We start from the raw sequence: 22,238 nt of genomic DNA, 5'->3' as shown, positions 1-22,238 counted from the left end.
CATAGTACTGATAGGTAGGGTAGTACATAGTACTGATAGGTAGGGTAGTACATAGTACTGATAGGTAGGGTAGTACATAGTACTGATAGGTAGGGTAGTACATAGTACTGATAGGTATAGTAGTAGTTTAACATAGTACTGATAGGTAGGGTAGTACATAGTACTGATAGGTAGGGTAGTACATAGTACTGATAGGTAGGGTAGTACATAGTACTGATAGGTAGGGTAGTACATAGTACTGATAGGTAGGGTAGTAGTTTAACATAGTACTGATAGGTAGGGTAGTAGTTTAACATAGTACTGATAGGTAGGGTAGTACATAGTACTGATAGGTATAGTAGTAGTTTAACATAGTACTGATAGGTAGGGTAGTACATAGTACTGATAGGTATAGTAGTAGTTTAATATAGTACTGATAGGTAGGGTAGTACATAGTACTGATAGGTAGGGTAGTACATAGTACTGATAGGTAGGGTAGTACATAGTACTGATAGGTAGGGTAGTACATAGTACTGATAGGTAGGGTAGTAGTTTAACATAGTACTGATAGGTAGGGTAGTAGTTTAACATAGTACTGATAGGTATAGTAGTAGTTTAACATAGTACTGATAGGTAGGGTAGTTTAACATAGTACTGATAGGTAGGGTAGTACATAGTACTGATAGGTATAGTAGTAGTTTAATATAGTACTGATAGGTAGGGTAGTACATAGTACTGATAGGTAGGGTAGTACATAGTACTGATAGGTATAGTAGTAGTTTAACATAGTACTGATAGGTATAGTAGTAGTTTAACATAGTACTGATAGGTAGGGTAGTACATAGTACTGATAGGTAGGGTAGTACATAGTACTGATAGGTATAGTAGTAGTTTAACATAGTACTGATAGGTAGGGTAGTAGTTTAACATAGTACTGATAGGTAGGGTAGTACATAGTACTGATAGGTAGGGTAGTACATAGTACTGATAGGTATAGTAGAAGTTTAACATAGTACTGATAGGTATAGTAGTAGTTTAACATAGTACTGATAGGTAGGGTAGTACATAGTACTGATAGGTAGGGTAGTACATAGTACTGATAGGTAGGGTAGTACATAGTACTGATAGGTATAGTAGTAGTTTAACAGTACTGATAGGTAGGGTAGTACATAGTACTGATAGGTAGGGTAGTAGTTAAACTACTACTATACCTATCAGTACTATGTTAAACTACTACCCTACCTATCAGTACTATGTTAAACTACTACCCTACCTATCAGTATTATGTACATACCCTACCTATAGTATAGTAGTAGTTTACCATCAGTACTGATAGGTACCCTACCTATCAGTACTATGTTAAACTACTACTGATACCTATCAGTACTATGTTAAACATAGTACTGATAGGTAGGGTAGTACATAGTACTGATAGGTAGGGTAGTACATAGTACTGATAGGTAGGGTAGTACATAGTACTGATAGGTAGGGTAGTAGTTTAACATAGTACTGATAGGTAGGGTAGTAGTTTAACATAGTACTGATAGGTATAGTAGTAGTTTAACATAGTACTGATAGGTAGGGTAGTACATAGTACTGATAGGTAGGGTAGTACATAGTACTGATAGGTAGGGTAGTACATAGTACTGATAGGTATAGTAGTAGTTTAACATAGTACTGATAGGTAGGGTAGTACATAGTACTGATAGGTAGGGTAGTACATAGTACTGATAGGTAGGGTAGTACATAGTACTGATAGGTAGGGTAGTAGTTTAACATAGTACTGATAGGTAGGGTAGTAGTTTAACATAGTACTGATAGGTATAGTAGTAGTTTAACATAGTACTGATAGGTAGGGTAGTACATAGTACTGATAGGTATAGTAGTAGTTTAACATAGTACTGATAGGTAGGGTAGTACATAGTACTGATAGGTATAGTAGTAGTTTAATATAGTACTGATAGGTAGGGTAGTACATAGTACTGATAGGTAGGGTAGTACATAGTACTGATAGGTAGGGTAGTACATAGTACTGATAGGTAGGGTAGTACATAGTACTGATAGGTAGGGTAGTACATAGTACTGATAGGTAGGGTAGTACATAGTACTGATAGGTAGGGTAGTAGTTTAACATAGTACTGATAGGTAGGGTAGTAGTTTAACATAGTACTGATAGGTATAGTAGTAGTTTAACATAGTACTGATAGGTAGGGTAGTTTAACATAGTACTGATAGGTAGGGTAGTACATAGTACTGATAGGTATAGTAGTAGTTTAATATAGTACTGATAGGTAGGGTAGTACATAGTACTGATAGGTAGGGTAGTACATAGTACTGATAGGTAGGGTAGTACATAGTACTGATAGGTATAGTAGTAGTTTAACATAGTACTGATAGGTATAGTAGTAGTTTAACATAGTACTGATAGGTAGGGTAGTACATAGTACTGATAGGTAGGGTAGTACATAGTACTGATAGGTATAGTAGTAGTTTAACATAGTACTGATAGGTAGGGTAGTAGTTTAACATAGTACTGATAGGTAGGGTAGTACATAGTACTGATAGGTAGGGTAGTACATAGTACTGATAGGTATAGTAGAAGTTTAACATAGTACTGATAGGTATAGTAGTAGTTTAACATAGTACTGATAGGTAGGGTAGTACATAGTACTGATAGGTAGGGTAGTACATAGTACTGATAGGTAGGGTAGTACATAGTACTGATAGGTATAGTAGTAGTTTAACAGTACTGATAGGTAGGGTAGTACATAGTACTGATAGGTAGGGTAGTAGTTAAACTACTACTATACCTATCAGTACTATGTTAAACACAACCCTACCTATCAGTACTATGTTAAATACCCTACCTATCAGTACTATGTATACCTACCTATCAGTACTATTTACCCTACCTATCAGTACTGATACCTATCAGTACTATGTTAAACTACTACTATACCTATCAGTACTATGTTAAACATAGTACTGATAGGTAGGGTAGTACATAGTACTGATAGGTAGGGTAGTACATAGTACTGATAGGTAGGGTAGTACATAGTACTGATAGGTAGGGTAGTAGTTTAACATAGTACTGATAGGTAGGGTAGTAGTTTAACATAGTACTGATAGGTATAGTAGTAGTTTAACATAGTACTGATAGGTAGGGTAGTTTAACATAGTACTGATAGGTAGGGTAGTATATAGTACTGATAGGTATAGTAGTAGTTTAATATAGTACTGATAGGTAGGGTAGTACATAGTACTGATAGGTAGGGTAGTATATAGTACTGATAGGTAGGGTAGTACATAGTACTGATAGGTATAGTAGTAGTTTAACATAGTACTGATAGGTAGGGTAGTAGTTTAACATAGTACTGATAGGTAGGGTAGTACATAGTACTGATAGGTATAGTAGAAGTTTAACATAGTACTGATAGGTATAGTAGTAGTTTAACATAGTACTGATAGGTAGGGTAGTACATAGTACTGATAGGTAGGGTAGTACATAGTACTGATAGGTAGGGTAGTACATAGTACTGATAGGTATAGTAGTAGTTTAACAGTACTGATAGGTAGGGTAGTACATAGTACTGATAGGTAGGGTAGTAGTTTAACATAGTACTGATAGGTATAGTAGTAGTTTAACATAGTACTGATAGGTAGGGTAGTACATAGTACTGATAGGTAGGGTAGTACATAGTACTGATAGGTAGGGTAGTACATAGTACTGATAGGTATAGTAGTAGTTTAACAGTACTGATAGGTAGGGTAGTACATAGTACTGATAGGTAGGGTAGTACATAGTACTGATAGGTAGGGTAGTACATAGTACTGATAGGTATAGTAGTAGTTTAACATAGTACTGATAGGTAGGGTAGTACATAGTACTGATAGGTATAGTAGTAGTTTAACATAGTACTGATAGGTAGGGTAGTACATAGCACTGATAGGTAGGGTAGTACATAGTACTGATAGGTATAGTAGTAGTTTAACATAGTACTGATAGGTAGGGTAGTACATTGTACTGATAGGTATAGTAGTAGTTTAACATAGTACTGATAGGTAGGGTAGTACATAGTACTGATAGGTAGGGTAGTACATAGTACTGATAGGTATAGTAGTACATAGTACTGATAGGTATAGTAGTAGTTTAACATAGTACTGATAGGTAGGGTAGTAGTTTAACATAGTACTGATAGGTAGGGTAGTACATAGTACTGATAGGTAGGGTAGTACATAGTACTGATAGGTAGGGTAGTAGTTTAACATAGTACTGATAGGTAGGGTAGTACATAGTACTGATAGGTATAGTAGTAGTTTAACATAGTACTGATAGGTATAGTGGTAGTTTAACATAGTACTGATAGGTAGGGTAGTACATAGTACTGATAGGTAGGGTAGTACATAGTACTGATAGGTAGGGTAGTACATAGTACTGATAGGTAGGGTAGTAGTTTAACATAGTACTGATAGGTAGGGTAGTAGTTTAACATAGTACTGATAGGTAGGGTAGTAGTTTAACATAGTACTGATAGGTATAGTAGTAGTTTAACATAGTACTGATAGGTAGGGTAGTTTAACATAGTACTGATAGGTAGGGTAGTACATAGTACTGATAGGTATAGTAGTAGTTTAATATAGTACTGATAGGTAGGGTAGTACATAGTACTGATAGGTAGGGTAGTACATAGTACTGATAGGTAGGGTAGTACATAGTACTGATAGGTATAGTAGTAGTTTAACATAGTACTGATAGGTAGGGTAGTAGTTTAACATAGTACTGATAGGTAGGGTAGTACATAGTACTGATAGGTATAGTAGAAGTTTAACATAGTACTGATAGGTATAGTAGTAGTTTAACATAGTACTGATAGGTAGGGTAGTACATAGTACTGATAGGTAGGGTAGTACATAGTACTGATAGGTAGGGTAGTACATAGTACTGATAGGTATAGTAGTAGTTTAACAGTACTGATAGGTAGGGTAGTACATTGTACTGATAGGTATAGTAGTAGTTTAACATAGTACTGATAGGTAGGGTAGTACATAGTACTGATAGGTAGGGTAGTACATAGTACTGATAGGTAGGGTAGTACATAGTACTGATAGGTAGGGTAGTAGTTTAACATAGTACTGATAGGTATAGTAGTAGTTTAACATAGTACTGATAGGTAGGGTAGTACATAGTACTGATAGGTAGGGTAGTACATAGTACTGATAGGTAGGGTAGTACATAGTACTGATAGGTATAGTAGTAGTTTAACAGTACTGATAGGTAGGGTAGTACATAGTACTGATAGGTAGGGTAGTACATAGTACTGATAGGTAGGGTAGTACATAGTACTGATAGGTATAGTAGTAGTTTAACATAGTACTGATAGGTAGGGTAGTACATAGTACTGATAGGTATAGTAGTAGTTTAACATAGTACTGATAGGTAGGGTAGTACATAGTACTGATAGGTAGGGTAGTACATAGTACTGATAGGTATAGTAGTAGTTTAACATAGTACTGATAGGTAGGGTAGTACATTGTACTGATAGGTATAGTAGTAGTTTAACATAGTACTGATAGGTAGGGTAGTACATAGTACTGATAGGTAGGGTAGTACATAGTACTGATAGGTATAGTAGTACATAGTACTGATAGGTATAGTAGTAGTTTAACATAGTACTGATAGGTAGGGTAGTAGTTTAACATAGTACTGATAGGTAGGGTAGTACATAGTACTGATAGGTAGGGTAGTACATAGTACTGATAGGTAGGGTAGTAGTTTAACATAGTACTGATAGGTAGGGTAGTACATAGTACTGATAGGTATAGTAGTAGTTTAACATAGTACTGATAGGTATAGTGGTAGTTTAACATAGTACTGATAGGTAGGGTAGTACATAGTACTGATAGGTAGGGTAGTACATAGTACTGATAGGTATAGTAGTACATAGTACTGATAGGTAGGGTAGTAGTTTAACACAGTACTGATAGGTAGGGTAGTACACAGTACTGATAGGTAGGGTAGTAGTTTAACACAGTACTGATAGGTAGGGTAGTACACAGTACTGATAGGTAGGGTAGTACATAGTACTGATAGGTAGGGTAGTACACAGTACTGATAGGTATAGTAGTAGTTTAACACAGTACTGATAGGTAGGGTAGTACACAGTACTGATAGGTATAGTAGTAGTTTAACATAGTACTGATAGGTAGGGTAGTACACAGTACTGATAGGTATAGTAGTAGTTTAACATAGTACTGATAGGTAGGGTAGTACATAGTACTGATAGGTAGGGTAGTACACAGTACTGATAGGTAGGGTAGTACATAGTACTGATAGGTAGGGTAGTAGTTTAACATAGTACTGATAGGTAGGGTAGTACACAGTACTGATAGGTAGGGTAGTACACAGTACTGATAGGTAGGGTAGTACATAGTACTGATAGGTAGGGTAGTACATAGTACTGATAGGTAGGGTAGTACACAGTACTGATAGGTATAGTAGTAGTTTAACACAGTACTGATAGGTAGGGTAGTACACAGTACTGATAGGTATAGTAGTAGTTTAACATAGTACTGATAGGTAGGGTAGTAGTTTAACATAGTACTGATAGGTAGGGTAGTACATAGTACTGATAGGTAGGGTAGTACATAGTACTGATAGGTAGGGTAGTACATAGTACTGAAAGGTAGGGTAGTACACAGTACTGATAGGTAGGGTAGTACATAGTACTGATAGGTAGGGTAGTACATAGTACTGATAGGTAGGGTAGTAGTTTAACATAGTACTGATAGGTAGGGTAGTACATAGTACTGATAGGTATAGTAGTAGTTTAACATAGTACTGATAGGTATAGTGGTAGTTTAACATAGTACTGATAGGTAGGGTAGTACATAGTACTGATAGGTAGGGTAGTACATAGTACTGATAGGTAGGGTAGTACATAGTACTGATAGGTAGGGTAGTACATAGTACTGATAGGTAGGGTAGTAGTTTAACATAGTACTGATAGGTAGGGTAGTAGTTTAACATAGTACTGATAGGTAGGGTAGTTTAACATAGTACTGATAGGTAGGGTAGTACATAGTACTGATAGGTATAGTAGTAGTTTAATATAGTACTGATAGGTAGGGTAGTACATAGTACTGATAGGTAGGGTAGTACATAGTACTGATAGGTAGGGTAGTACATAGTACTGATAGGTATAGTAGTAGTTTAACCTGGTACTGATAGGTAGGGTAGTAGTTTAACATAGTACTGATAGGTAGGGTAGTACATAGTACTGATAGGTATAGTAGAAGTTTAACATAGTACTGATAGGTATAGTAGTAGTTTAACATAGTACTGATAGGTAGGGTAGTACATAGTACTGATAGGTAGGGTAGTACATAGTACTGATAGGTAGGGTAGTACATAGTACTGATAGGTATAGTAGTAGTTTAACAGTACTGATAGGTAGGGTAGTACATAGTACTGATAGGTAGGGTAGTAGTTTAACATAGTACTGATAGGTATAGTAGTAGTTTAACATAGTACTGATAGGTAGGGTAGTACATAGTACTGATAGGTAGGGTAGTACATAGTACTGATAGGTAGGGTAGTACATAGTACTGATAGGTATAGTAGTAGTTTAACAGTACTGATAGGTAGGGTAGTTTAACATAGTACTGATAGGTAGGGTAGTACATAGTACTGATAGGTAGGGTAGTACATAGTACTGATAGGTATAGTAGTAGTTTAACATAGTACTGATAGGTAGGGTAGTACATAGTACTGATAGGTATAGTAGTAGTTTAACATAGTACTGATAGGTAGGGTAGTACATAGTACTGATAGGTAGGGTAGTACATAGTACTGATAGGTATAGTAGTAGTTTAACATAGTACTGATAGGTAGGGTAGTACATTGTACTGATAGGTATAGTAGTAGTTTAACATAGTACTGATAGGTAGGGTAGTACATAGTACTGATAGGTAGGGTAGTACATAGTACTGATAGGTATAGTAGTACATAGTACTGATAGGTATAGTAGTAGTTTAACATAGTACTGATAGGTAGGGTAGTAGTTTAACATAGTACTGATAGGTAGGGTAGTACATAGTACTGATAGGTAGGGTAGTACATAGTACTGATAGGTAGGGTAGTAGTTTAACATAGTACTGATAGGTAGGGTAGTACATAGTACTGATAGGTATAGTAGTAGTTTAACATAGTACTGATAGGTATAGTGGTAGTTTAACATAGTACTGATAGGTAGGGTAGTACATAGTACTGATAGGTAGGGTAGTACATAGTACTGATAGGTATAGTAGTACATAGTACTGATAGGTAGGGTAGTAGTTTAACACAGTACTGATAGGTAGGGTAGTACACAGTACTGATAGGTAGGGTAGTAGTTTAACACAGTACTGATAGGTAGGGTAGTACACAGTACTGATAGGTAGGGTAGTACATAGTACTGATAGGTAGGGTAGTACACAGTACTGATAGGTATAGTAGTAGTTTAACACAGTACTGATAGGTAGGGTAGTACACAGTACTGATAGGTATAGTAGTAGTTTAACATAGTACTGATAGGTAGGGTAGTACACAGTACTGATAGGTATAGTAGTAGTTTAACATAGTACTGATAGGTAGGGTAGTACATAGTACTGATAGGTAGGGTAGTACACAGTACTGATAGGTAGGGTAGTACATAGTACTGATAGGTAGGGTAGTAGTTTAACATAGTACTGATAGGTAGGGTAGTACACAGTACTGATAGGTAGGGTAGTACACAGTACTGATAGGTAGGGTAGTACATAGTACTGATAGGTAGGGTAGTACATAGTACTGATAGGTAGGGTAGTACACAGTACTGATAGGTATAGTAGTAGTTTAACACAGTACTGATAGGTAGGGTAGTACACAGTACTGATAGGTATAGTAGTAGTTTAACATAGTACTGATAGGTAGGGTAGTAGTTTAACATAGTACTGATAGGTAGGGTAGTACATAGTACTGAAAGGTAGGGTAGTACACAGTACTGATAGGTAGGGTAGTACATAGTACTGATAGGTAGGGTAGTACATAGTACTGATAGGTAGGGTAGTAGTTTAACACAGTACTGATAGGTAGGGTAGTAGTTTAACATAGTACTGATAGGTAGGGTAGTAGTTTAACACAGTACTGATAGGTAGGGTAGTACATAGTACTGATAGGTATAGTAGTAGTTTAACATAGTACTGATAGGTAGGGTAGTACATAGTACTGATAGGTAGGGTAGTAGTTTAACATAGTACTGATAGGTATAGTAGTAGATTAACATAGTACTGATAGGTAGGGTAGTACATAGTACTGATAGGTAGGGTAGTACATAGTACTGATAGGTAGGGTAGTAGTTTAACATAGTACTGATAGGTATAGTAGTAGTTTAACATAGTACTGATAGGTAGGGTAGTACATAGTACTGATAGGTAGGGTAGTAGTTTAACATAGTACTGATAGGTATAGTAGTAGTTTACATAGTACTGATAGGTAGGGTAGTACATAGTACTGATAGGTATAGTAGTAGTTTAACATAGTACTGATAGGTATAGTAGTAGTTTAACATAGTACTGATAGGTATAGTAGTAGTTTAACATAGTACTGATAGGTATAGTAGTAGTTTAACATAGTACTGATAGGTAGGGTAGTAGTTTAACATAGTACTGATAGGTATAGTAGTAGTTTAATATTGTCCCCTGATATTGCCATACAGCTTCCACCTAACAAACCTTTCATATCCAGGGGAGTTTCTGGACGGGCCTAAAAACTAGAGTACACCATTTGACTGAAGTCCACTGTGAAGGACATGCTATCGTGTGAAGAGAGAGTCTTGTCTTTCGTGTCATGAATAATTCACACCTGGTGGTAATTTCCACTACACAAAGAATGGTTGTCTTGTCTCTCTGTCATCTCAAGTCTCCCTCCCTCCCTCCGTCATGTGTCTCTCCTGTAGCTGTGTGTGATTCTGGAGCCCATGCAGGAGCTGATGTCCAGACACAAGACCTACAGCCTCAGCCCCAGGGACTGTCTCAAGACCTGCCTCTTCCAGAAGTGGCAACGCATGGTGGCCCCGCCAGGTAACACACACACACAACGTGCAGGCACACACACACACACAACGTGTAGGCGCACACACACACACACACACACACACACACACACACACACACACACACACACACACACAACGTGCAGGCACACACACACACACACAACGTGCAGGCGCATACACACACACACACACACACACAACGTGCAGGCGCACACACACACACACACACACAACGTGCAGACACACACACACACACAACGTGCAGGCGAACACACACAGGCAGACAGAAGGTGCACCAGATGCGTGAACGCGTGGACACACACACACTCCTCCTCCCTAACACCAAGCTCTCCCTCTCTCCCCCCTTTCCCCCAGAGGAGCCGGAGAGGCAGGCTCCCAGTAAGCACACACACGCGCGCACATACACACAACCTCTCACACACACATCAAGATTGGGTTCCGGGTTCCAAGACTGCACACACCTCTTCACCTCCGTCCTAACTCTCTCTCCCGCTCTCCTCTCTCCTCCCCAACTCTACCCCCTCCTCCTCTCCTCTCTACCCCCCCATCCTCTCCTCTCTACACCCTCCTCCTCTCCTCTCTACACCCTCCTCCTCTCCTCTCTACCCCCCCCTCTCCTCTCTACCCCCCCCCCTCCTCTCCACCCCTCCCCTCTCTACCCCCCTCCTCTCCTCTCTACCCCCCCCTCTCCTCTCTACCCCCCTCTCCTCTCTACCCCTCCTCTCTACCCCCTCCTCTCCTCCTCTCCCCCCCTCCTCTCCTCTCTACCCCCCTCTCCTCTCTACCCCCTCTCATCTCTATCCCCCCCTCCTCTGATCCCCCCTCTCTACCCCCTCCTCTCCTCTCCCCCCCCCCCCTCCTCTCCTCTCTACCCCCCCCTCTCCTCTCTACCCCCCTCTCATCTCTATCCCCCCCTCCTCTCCTCTCTACCCCCTCCTCTCCTCTCTACCCCCTCCTCTCCTCTCTACCCCCCTCTCCTCTCTACCCCCCTCTCATCTCTATCCCCCCCCTCCCTCCCCCCCTCCCCCCTCTCTACCCCCCCCCCTCTCCTCTCTACCCCCCTCTCATCTCTACCCCCCCTCCTCTCTACCCCCCCTCTCATCTCTATCCCCCCCCCTCTCCTCTCTCCCCCCCTCCTCTCCTCTCTACCCCCTCCTCTCCTCTCTACCCCCCTCTCCTCTCTACCCCCCTCTCATCTCTATCCCCCCCCCTCTCCTCTCCTCTCCACCCTCCCCTCTCTACCCCCCCTCCTCTCCTCTCTACCCCCCCTCTCATCTCTACCCCCCTCCTCTCCTCTCTACCCCCCCTCTCCTCTCTACCCCTCCTCCTCTCTACCCCCCTCCTCTCTACCCCCTCCCTCTCTCTCTACCCCCTCCTCTCCTCTCTACCCCCTCTCCTCTCTACCCCCCCTCTCATCTCTATCCCCCCCCTCTCCTCTCTACCCCCCTCCTCTCCTCTCTACCCCCTCTCATCTCTACCCCCCTCCTCTCCTCTCTACCCCCCCCTCTCATCTCTATCCCCCCTCCTCTCCCTCCTCTACCCCCTCCTCTCCTCTCCCCCCCCCCTCTCCTCTCTACCCCCTCTCATCTCTATCCCCCCTCTCCCTCCCCCCCCTCTCCTCTCTACCCCCCCCTCCTCTCATTTCTACCCCCCCTCCTCTCATCTCTACCCCCCCCCCTCCCTCTCCTCTCTACCCCCCCTCCTCTCCTCTCTACCCCCTCTCATCTCTATCCCCCCCTCTCCTCTCTACCCCCTCCTATCCCTCTCTACCCCCCCTCCTCTCTACCCCCCCTCTCATCTCTATCCCCCCCCCTCTCCTCTCTACCCCCTCCCTCTCCTCTCTACCCCCCCCTCTCCTCTCTACCCCCTCTCATCTCTATCCCCCCTCCTCTCCTCTCTACCCCCTCCTCTCCTCTCTACCCCCCCCTCTCTCCTCTCTACCCCCTCTCCTCTCTACCCCCCTCTCATCTCTATCCCCCTCCCTCTCCTCTCTACCCCCCCTCCTCTCCTCTCTACCCCCCTCCTCTCCTCTCTACCCCCTCTCCTCTCTACCCCCTCTCATCTCTATCCCCCTCTCCTCTCCACCCCTCCCCCTCTCTACCCCCTCCTCTCCTCTCTACCCCCTCTCATCTCTACCCCCCTCCTCTCCTCTCTACCCCCCTCTCATCTCTATCCCCCTCCTCTCCTCTCTACCCCCCTCCTCTCCTCTCTACCCCCTCCCTCTCCTCCCCCCCTCCTCTCCTCTCTACCCCCCCCCTCTCCTCTCTACCCCCTCTCATCTCTATCCCCCCTCTCCTCTCCTCTCCACCCCTCCCCTCTCTACCCCCCCTCCTCTCCTCTCTACCCCCCTCTCATCTCTACCCCCCTCCTCTCCTCTCTACCCCCCCTCTCCTCTCTACCCCCCCCCCTCCTCTCTACCCCTCCTCTCTACCCCCTCCTCTCCTCTCTACCCCCCTCCTCTCCTCTCTACCCCCTCTCCTCTCTACCCCCTCTCATCTCTATCCCCCCCTCCTCTCCTCTCTACCCCCCTCCTCCCTCTCTACCCCCTCTCATCTCTACCCCCTCCCTCTCCTCTCTACCCCCCTCTCATCTCTATCCCCCCCCTCCTCTCCTCTCTACCCCCCTCCTCTCCTCTCTACCCCCTCTCCTCTCTACCCCCCTCTCATCTCTATCCCCCCCCTCTCCTCTCCCCTCCTCTCCTCTCTACCCCCTCCTCTCATTTCTACCCCCCCCCTCCTCTCATCTCTACCCCCCCTCCCTCCTCTCTACCCCCCCCTCCTCTCCTCTCTACCCCCCCTCTCATCTCTATCCCCCCCCCTCTCCTCTCTACCCCCCTCCTATCCTCTCTACCCCCCCTCTCCTCTCTACCCCCCCTCTCATCTCTATCCCCCCCCCCCTCTCCTCTCTACCCCCCCTCTCCTTTCTACCCCCCTCCTCTCCTCTCTACCCCCCTCTCCTCTCTACCCCCTCTCCTCTCTACCCCCCCTCTCCTCTCTACCCCTCTCCTCTCTACCCCCCCTCTCCTCTCTACCCCCCTCCTCTCTCTACCCCCTCTCATCTCTATCCCCCCTCTCCTCTCCACCCCTCCCCTCTCTACCCCCCTCCTCTCCTCTCTACCCCCCTCCTCTCCTCTCTACCCCCCCTCCTCTCCTCTCTACCCCCCTCCCTCTCCTCTCTACCCCCTCTCATCTCTATCCCCCCTCTCCTCTCTACCCCCTCCTCTCCTCTCTACCCCCCCCCCTCTCCTCTCTACCCCCCCCCTCTCTCCTCTCTACCCCCCTCTCATCTCTATCCCCCCCTCCCTCTCCACCCCCTCCCTCTCTACCCCCCTCCTCTCCTCTCTACCCCCCCCTCTCATCTCTACCCCCTCCTCTCCTCTCTACCCCCTCCTCTCCTCTCTACCCCCCTCTCATCTCTATCCCCCCTCTCCTCTCTACCCCCTCCTCTCCTCTCTACCCCCCCCCTCCTCCCCTCTCCTCTCCACCCCCCCTCCCCTCTCCTCTCACCCCCCCTCCTCTCCTCTCTACCCCCCCCTCCTCTCTACCCCCCCTCCTCTCCTCTCCTCTCTACCCTCCTCTCCTCTAGCTGAACCAGCCAGACAGGCCCCTAATAAGAGGAGGAAGCGTAAGATGTCAGGTGGCAGCACCATGAGTGCTGGAGGAGGAACCACCAACAACAACAACAAGAAGAAGAGTCCAGCGAGCAGCTTCCCCCTGTCCAGCCAAGTACCAGTAAGTAGCAGTCACATCAATCACATGTGTTTTATCAAGCCCTTTTTACATCAGCAGTCCCAGTGTGTTGCAGTTACGTGGTCGAAAACCTCAAAGAGCAAGCAAAGCAGAAGCCAGACCACAGTGGCCAGGAAAACCTTCCTGTAAGGAAGAAACCTATCTTCTACACCCCTATCCTTGTCATGATGTTATCTCCCTCCCCTTTAAGATGTGATGGTGGAGGAAAAGCCCACCCTGATAGGAGGGGAGCTAGCTTTGGTAGTAGTAGTAGTCATCTCCACCCCCTATCTCTGTATGGTTATAATGGTTTCTTCCTCCCCCAAAGGACGTGATGGTGGTGGGAGAGCCCACCCTGATGGGAGGGGAGTTCGGGGACGAGGACGAGCGCCTGATCACGCGGCTGGAGAACCAACAGTTTGACGCGGCCAACGGCATCGATGACGAGGACAGCTTCAACAACAGCCCCGCGCTGGGCGCCAACTCTCCCTGGAACAACAAGGCCCCATCCAGCCAGGAGAGCAAGAGTGACAACCCTACGTCTCAGGCCTCACAGTAGAGGAGGGAGGGGAGGGGCTTCCATAGTCTTAAAGGGGTTTCCTCTCCTTGTGGGTGTGTGTCAATTGTCTGTAGTGGCTTCCTGGCTGTTCTTATCTTTTTCTCTTAAAGGGGCAATCCGCAGTTGGGAAAAATAACTCAGTGTCACCTCGACCTCCTGTTTTAGTAAAAAGCTGAGGGACGGGCCTGGAGAAGTGTAACCACTCTAAAATTCATAGACCGCTATGGGTACAAGGACTGACCATCCAAGACATAACAAAAATATATATATATAGTTTGACGCATGTTTTGAGGCTCTACAGTTTTTCATGAGATGTACAGTGGGTACAGAGTAACCCACGTTGATGTTGTGGGTCGTGACGGGGTGCGTCAGTACAATGAAGCCCCTGAGACAGTTAAAGGTCATATAGTCCTCAAGAATCAACAGGTACATATCATTCATTTAGAAGTCCAAAAAATGGCTGTAGGGACTACGGATTGCCCCTTTTTATAATAGGGATCTTATCTTGGCCTGTGGAGTAGACGGAGGATCCCTCTGGTTGATGAGAGGTTTCCTTTCCCTGTCTACCTTCCTACATCAGTTCTGATAGGAGAACTTGGCCTGTGGAGTAGACGGAGGATCCCTCTGGTTGATAAGAGGTTTCCTTTCCCTGTCTACCTTCCTACATCAGTTCTGATAGGAGAACTTGGCCTGTGGAGTAGACGGAGGATCCCTCTGGTTGATGAGAGGGTTTCCTTTCCCTGTCTACCTTCCTACATCAGTTCTGATAGGAGAACTTGGCCTGTGGAGTAGACGGAGGATCCCTCTGGTTGATGAGAGGTTTCCTTTCCCTGTCTACCTTCCTACATCAGTTCTGATAGGAGAACTTGGCCTGTGGAGTAGACGGAGGATCCCTCTGGTTGATGAGAGGTTTCCTTTCCTGTCTACCTTCCTACATCAGTTCTGATAGGAGAACTTGGCCTGTGGAGTAGACGGAGGATCCCTCTGGTTGATAAGAGGTTTCCTTTCCCTGTCTACCTTCCTACATCAGTTCTGATAGGAGAACTTGGCCTGTGGAGTAGACGGAGGATCCTCTGGTTGATAAGAGGTTTCCTTTCCCTGTCTACCTTCCTACATCAGTTCTGATAGGAGAACTTGGCCTGTGGAGTAGACGGAGGATCCCTCTGGTTGATAAGAGGCTTCCTTTCCCTGTCTACCTTCCTACATCAGTTCTGATAGGAGAACTTGCCTGTGGAGTAGATGGAGGATCCCTCTGGTTGATAAGAGGTTTCCTTTCCCTGTCTACCTTCCTACATCAGTTCTGATAGGAGAACTTGGCCTGTGGAGTAGACGGAGGATCCCTCTGGTTGATGAGAGGTTTCCTTTCCCTGTCTACCTTCCTACATCAGTTCTGATAGGAGAACTTGGCCTGTGGAGTAGACGGAGGATCCCTCTGGTTGATGAGAGGTTTCCTTTCCCTGTCTACCTTCCTACATCAGTTCTGATAGGAGAACTTGGCCTGTGGAGTAGACGGAGGATCCCTCTGGTTGATGAGAGGTTTCCTTTCCCTGTCTACCTTCCTACATCAGTTCTGATAGGAGAACTTGGCCTGTGGAGTAGACGGAGGATCCCTCTGGTTGATAAGAGGTTTCCTTTCCCTGTCTACCTTCCTACATCAGTTCTGATAGGAGAACTTGGCCTGTGGAGTAGACGGAGGATCCCTCTGGTTGATGAGAGGTTTCCTTTTAAATGTTTTTTAAATTCATTTTTTCACCATTTTCCCTGTCTACCTTCCTACATCAGTTCTGATAGGAGAACTTGGCCTGTGGAGTAGACGGAGGATCCCTCTGGTTGATAAGAGGTTTCCTTTCCCTGTCTACCTTCCTACATCAGTTCTGATAGGAGAACTTGGCCTGTGGAGTAGACGGAGGATCCTCTGGTTGATAAGAGGTTTCTTTTCCCTGTCTACCTTCCTACATCAGTTCTGATAGGAGAACTTGGCCTGTGGAGTAGACGGAGGATCCCTCTGGTTGATAAGAGGTTTCCTTTCCCTGTCTACCTTCCTACATCAGTTCTGATAGGAGAACTTGGCCTGTGGAGTAGACGGAGGATCCCTCTGGTTGATAAGAGGTTTCCTTTCCCTGTCTACCTTCCTACATCAGTTCTGATAGGAGAACTTGGCCTGTGGAGTAGACGGAGGATCCCTCTGGTTGATAAGAGGTTTCCTTTCCCTGTCTACCTTCCTACATCAGTTCTGATAGGAGAACTTGGCCTGTGGAGTAGACGGAGGATCCCTCTGGTTGATGAGAGGTTTCCTTTCCCTGTCTACCTTCCTACATCAGTTCTGATAGGAGAACTTGGCCTGTGGAGTAGACGGAGGATCCCTCTGGTTGATGAGAGGTTTCCTTTCCCTGTCTACCTTCCTACATCAGTTCTGATAGGAGAACTTGGCCTGTGGAGTAGACGGAGGATCCCTCTGGTTGATAAGAGGTTTCCTTTCCCTGTCTACCTTCCTACATCAGTTCTGATAGGAGAACTTGGCCTGTGGAGTAGACGGAGGATCCCTCTGGTTGATAAGAGGTTTCCTTTCCCTGTCTACCTTCCTACATCAGTTCTGATAGGAGAACTTGGTCGGTGACAGGAAATGACTGAGAGCTATTACTTATATGGGCCTCCTCCATACCTGGCTCTCCGAGCTGCTCTTTTAAGGAGAGACCTGAGGAGAGGGAAGACGCTTGGGACAGTTGAGATGCACCCAGGCAGGGGTGCAGGAAGGGTGTGTGGGGTAGGGAGAGGGCGGCTGAGCGGGGAGGGGGACACGAGGACGAATCACACATCTACCTTCAGAGGAATCATGGTCACTAGATATGGAGTCTTAACTCTGGTCCACTCTGCTGCTGCACTGTGTGTGTGTGTGTGTGTGTGTGTGTGTGTGTGTGTGTGTGTGTGTGTGTGTGTGTGTGTGTGTGTGTGTGGCTGTTACTTGGTCAGAACTAAAGCCTGGACTGTGCTAAAGCTAGCGGACCGGAGTTGAGATCCAATCAGTTTAAAATGCTTTCTCGCACACACACACACACACACACACACACCATTGAAGGAGTACTGATCCAACCTTTTAACAGATAACAGAAAGCATTTAAACAACGACAACATTTTAGAGTTTTATACCAGTCTCTATTTCCCTAGAATGTTTTTATTTTATTTTCTACTCCCGCATTTCAAATCTACTTTTTATTTGTTCTTTTTTACCGACGATATTCAGAAGCTAACAGACCAAGGAGCCAGAACACAGGACTGCTGTTATTCTACCCTCCCCCCTGACAAAATATATTTGGTCTGTTTTAATATCTTTTAAAGAGAAATAATTGTGAATGTTTTTCTGTTTTTTGAGATTGATTTTCTCCTTGTTTTTAGTGTATTTGTGCTTGTATATTTAAGGTAGTAGCAACGTTCTGTACGACTGTATTCTGACTTAGAGGTTCCTGAAGCCATTCTGATCTAATGGAAAGAAATTAAATGAAAAAGACATGGACAAAAAGAAGGAAAAAACACATGAACCTCTTAACCAATCCCCTCTCTCCATTTACATCTCTCAACCAATCCCCTCTCTCCATTTACATCTCTCAACCAATCCCGTCTCTCCATTTCATCTCTCAACCAATCCCGTCTCTCCATTTACATCTCTTAACCAATCCCCTCTCTCCATTTACATCTCTCAACCAATCCCCTCTCTCCATCTTTCTCTCTCTCTCTCTCTTTACAGTGTCCATCCTGCTCATAACAGTGACACCTCTCTCTCTTTACAGTGTCCATCCTGATCATAACAGTGACACCATCAACTCTCTTTACAGTGTCCATCCTGATCATAACAGTGACACCTCTCTCTCATTTACAGTGTCCATCCTGATCATAACAGTGACACCTCTCTCTCTTTACAGTGTCCATCCTGATCATAACAGTGACCCTCTCTCTCTTTACAGTGTCCATCCTGCTCATAACAGTGACACCTCTCTCTCTTTACAGTGTCCATCCTGATCATAACAGTGACACCTCTCTCTCTTTACAGTGTCCATCCTGATCATAACAGTGACACCTCTCTCTCTTTACAGTGTCCATCCTGCTCATAACAGTGACACCTCTCTCTCTTTACAGTGTCCATCCTGATCATAACAGTGACACCTCTCTCTCTTTACAGTGTCCATCCTGATCATAACAGTGACACCTCTCTCTCTTTACAGTGTCCATCCTGATCATAACAGTGACACCTCTCTCCCTTTACAGTGTCCATCCTGATCATAACAGTGACACCTCTCTCTCTTTACAGTGTCCATCCTGATCATAACAGTGACACCTCTCTCTCTCTCTCTCTCTCTCTCTCTTTACAGTGTCCATCCTGATCATAACAGTGACACCTCTCTCTCTCTCTCTCTTTACAGTGTCCATCCTGATCACAACAGTGACACTCTCTCTCTCTCTCTCTCTCTCTCTCTCTCTCTCTTTACAGTGTCCATCCTGATCATAACAGTGACACCTCTCTCTCTCTCTCTTTTTTCTTCTTTCTTTTAAATGTTTTTTAACTTGTGTACATTCATTTATAAAACCCTGGGGTACAGTCACCATTGAGAAGACATAACCCTGGGGTACAGTCACCATTGAGAAGACATAACCCCGGGGTACAGTCACCATTGAGAAGACATAACCCTGGGGTACAGTCACCATTGAGAAGACATAACCCCGGGTACAGTCACCATTGAGAAGACATAACCCTGGGGTACAGTCACCATTGAGAAGACATAACCCTGGGGTACAGTCACCATTGAGAAGACATAACCCCGGGGTACAGTCACCATTGAGAAGACATAACCCTGGGGTACAGTCACCATTGAGAAGACATGTTTGCATCTTCAAGTTCAGCAGATTTTTTTTTTTCATTTCATTTTTCTATTTATTTTTAATGAAATATCAGATATGTGTTCTGTGTGTCTGTCACCCCCCCCACCCCCCCCGGTTACACACTCATCCTAAATGTACACTACTATTATCAAATAAGCTAACGATCTACTGCTGTTTAAAACGTCTGAACAGACAACCTGACATCATTCATCCACCCACGTGTCCCAAATGGCACCCTAATCCCTATCAAGTTATGGTCGAAGGTAGTGCACTACATACAGAATAGAGTGTCATTCGGGACGCAACCCCAACTAGTTATTAATGTTTGCCTGAAGTCGTAGGGTTGTATATATTTCCAATACCTGTGTTGTATAGGCTTGATCTGTGACATTGAGTCTGTTGCGCATGTGTTTGGTAATACCTTCAATTCTCACAAGGGGGCGCTGTTAGAGTATCACAAATAAGATCATTACGTCATTACATCCAGTTCAACCCCCCCCCCCCAGAGCACCCTATGTAGTGCAGTACTTTTGTTCAGGGCCAATATGAGAGCAGGGGGCCATTTGAGACATGGCCCATGTAATTTAGTTCTGTAAATGTCGTTCCAGCTCTGTCAAGTACATTGTGTACATTGTCAGTACAGCTCTGGCTGAAACAGAGATAATATGTCCCCAATGGCACCCTATTCCCTACATAGAGCACTACTTTAGACCAGGACCCATTGGGCCTGGTCAAAAGTAGTGCACTATATAAGGGAACAGGGGGCCATTTTGGATGCAAGCCTAGAGAAGGGTGACTGGTACCCTAAACCAACCCTGTAGAAAAAGCCTTGTTTGATATTTTGGTTAGTTTTTTTGCCCTTGATACTTATTGATGAATTAATTAATGTATGGTACCAATAAAAATATACATTTTCACTTTAAAATGAACATTGCGTTGGGACTCTTATTTACTCTTAGGGACTTTTATTGTTGTACGTGTGTATCTGATGCTCAGTACAGTGTATTTGAAAAAAAATTCATAATTTCATGAGTTGCTTTTACCTCCCCCTGAACAAAAATACAACAATTTATAAGATTTTACTGAGTTACAGTTCATGTAAGGACATTTAAATAAATAAATTAGGCCCTAATCTATGGATTTCACATGACTGGGAATACAGATATGCATCTGTTGGTCACAGATAACTTTAAAAAAGGTAGAGGTGTGGATCAGAACCAGTCAGTATCTGCTGTGACCATTTGCCTCATGCAGCGCAACACATCTCCTTCACATAGAGTCAATCAGGCTGTTGATTGTGGCCTGTGGAATGTTGTCCCACTCCTCTTCAATGGCTGTGCAAAGTTGCTGGATATTGGCGGGAACTGGAACACGCTATCCTACTAGTTAAATAAAGGTTAAATTACCTCAATCCAGAGCATCCCAAACATGCTCAATGGGTGATATGTCTGGTTAGTATGCAGGTCATGGAAGAACTGGGACATTTTCAGATTTCAGTAATTGTGATTAGATCCTTGCGACATGGGGCTGTGCATTATCATGCTGAACCATGAGGTGATGGCGGTGGATGAACGGCAGGACAACGGGCCTCAGGATCTCGTCACGCTGTTTCTGTGCATTCAAATTGTCATCAATATAATGCAATTGTGTTCGTTGTCCGTAGCTTATACCTGCCCATACCATAACCCCACCGCCACCATGAGACTCTGTTCACAACGTTGGCATCAGCAAACCACTCGACCACATGACACCATACACGCTGTCTGCCATCTGCCCGGAACAGATGAAACCGGGATTCATCTGTGAAGAGCACACTTCTCCAGCGTGACAATGGCCATCGAAGGTGAGCATTTTCCAACTGAAGTTGGTTACGATGCTGAACTGCTGTCAGGTTGAGACCCTGGTTAATGAGGACAGACGAGCACAGAGATGAGCTTGAGACGACTTCTGACAGTTTGTGCAGAAATTCTTCAGCCGCCCTGACAGTTTCATCAGCTGTCCAGGTGTCTGGTCTCAGACCATCCCGCAGGTCAAGAAGCCAGATGTGGAGGTTCTGGGCTGGCGTGGTTACACGTGGTCTGTGGTTGTGAGGCCGATTGGAAGTACTCCCAAATTCTCCAAAACACATTTTAGAGTGGCCTTTTATTGTCCCCAGTTTAAGGTGCACCTGTGTAATGATCATGCTGTTTCATCAACTTCTTGATATGCCACACCTGTCAGGTGGATGGATTATCTTTGCAAAGGAGAAACGCTCACTAACAGGGATGTAAACACATTATTTCTCTACCGCCTCTCTCTCTCTCTCCAATTTTCTCTCTCTCTCTCTACCCCTTCTCTCTCTCGCTCTGCCCTTCTCTCTAAGACTTTTTATATGGTGAATCAAATGTAGATCAGAAGATGTGATGGCCCTGATGAAGGGTGAGTTTGGTTACATTCAGGTGTGTGTGTGTGTGTGTTTGTGTGTGTATTGCTACTGTTTGACACCTCTATATTTTCATAACTGTGGTTAGTGAAAGGGAGGTCTAGTGACTCAGATAGAGATGTGTGTGTGTGGGTGTGTCTATGCATGTCGGCCTGTTAGACCCTGCCTGCGAGTGTGTGTGTTCCAAACCTGCGGATAGCGATGGAAGCCGTGCCAACCCAGATGGGGACGTTGAGTGATGTCACAGGCATAGCCAGCCTATCAGAGGAGGTTGAGGGCTCTGTGGATCAGATGTAGCCTCAACACATCCTCACCCTCCTGCCACGCCTACACACCTACGAGACGACGAGGTACGAGTGTGTTGTGCTTCCTGTGTCAGTTGGAGAGCTATACGACAAGGTTCCTCATGTGCAGAGTGTGTGTGTGTGTGTGGTTGTTTGTCTTTGTGTGGGAATATGTGTGTGTATAGATGTGTGCTTGGGTCTGTGTGTCTGTCTTTCTCTGTGTGTGTGTGAATGTGTTTGTTTCTGTTTCTGTTTGTGTTTGTTTCTGTGTGTGTGTGTGTGTGTGTGTGTGTGTGTGTG

The 22,238-nt window shown here is 44.6% G+C and overlaps 1 protein-coding gene across 1 annotated transcript in view; it reads left to right on the top strand.

Moving 5' to 3' along the window:
- Positions 1 to 15,083, top strand: part of ldb1b (LIM-domain binding 1b) — a 58,358-nt gene extending 43,275 nt beyond the window's left edge. Inside the window, 3 exon segments of the mRNA XM_064960710.1 lie at positions 9,954 to 10,077; positions 13,659 to 13,804; positions 14,130 to 15,083. Coding sequence (XP_064816782.1) covers positions 9,954 to 10,077; positions 13,659 to 13,804; positions 14,130 to 14,360 — 501 coding nt within the window. The 3' untranslated portion in view covers positions 14,361 to 15,083.
- The last annotated feature ends 7,155 nt before the right edge of the window (positions 15,084 to 22,238 follow it).

This window comes from Oncorhynchus masou, chromosome 5 (genome assembly GCF_036934945.1).
Source record: "Oncorhynchus masou masou isolate Uvic2021 chromosome 5, UVic_Omas_1.1, whole genome shotgun sequence".
NCBI classification, from domain to species: domain Eukaryota; kingdom Metazoa; phylum Chordata; class Actinopteri; order Salmoniformes; family Salmonidae; genus Oncorhynchus; species Oncorhynchus masou.
Note: the sequence above shows the minus strand (reverse complement) of the source record. Positions and strands in the feature narration are given on the sequence as shown.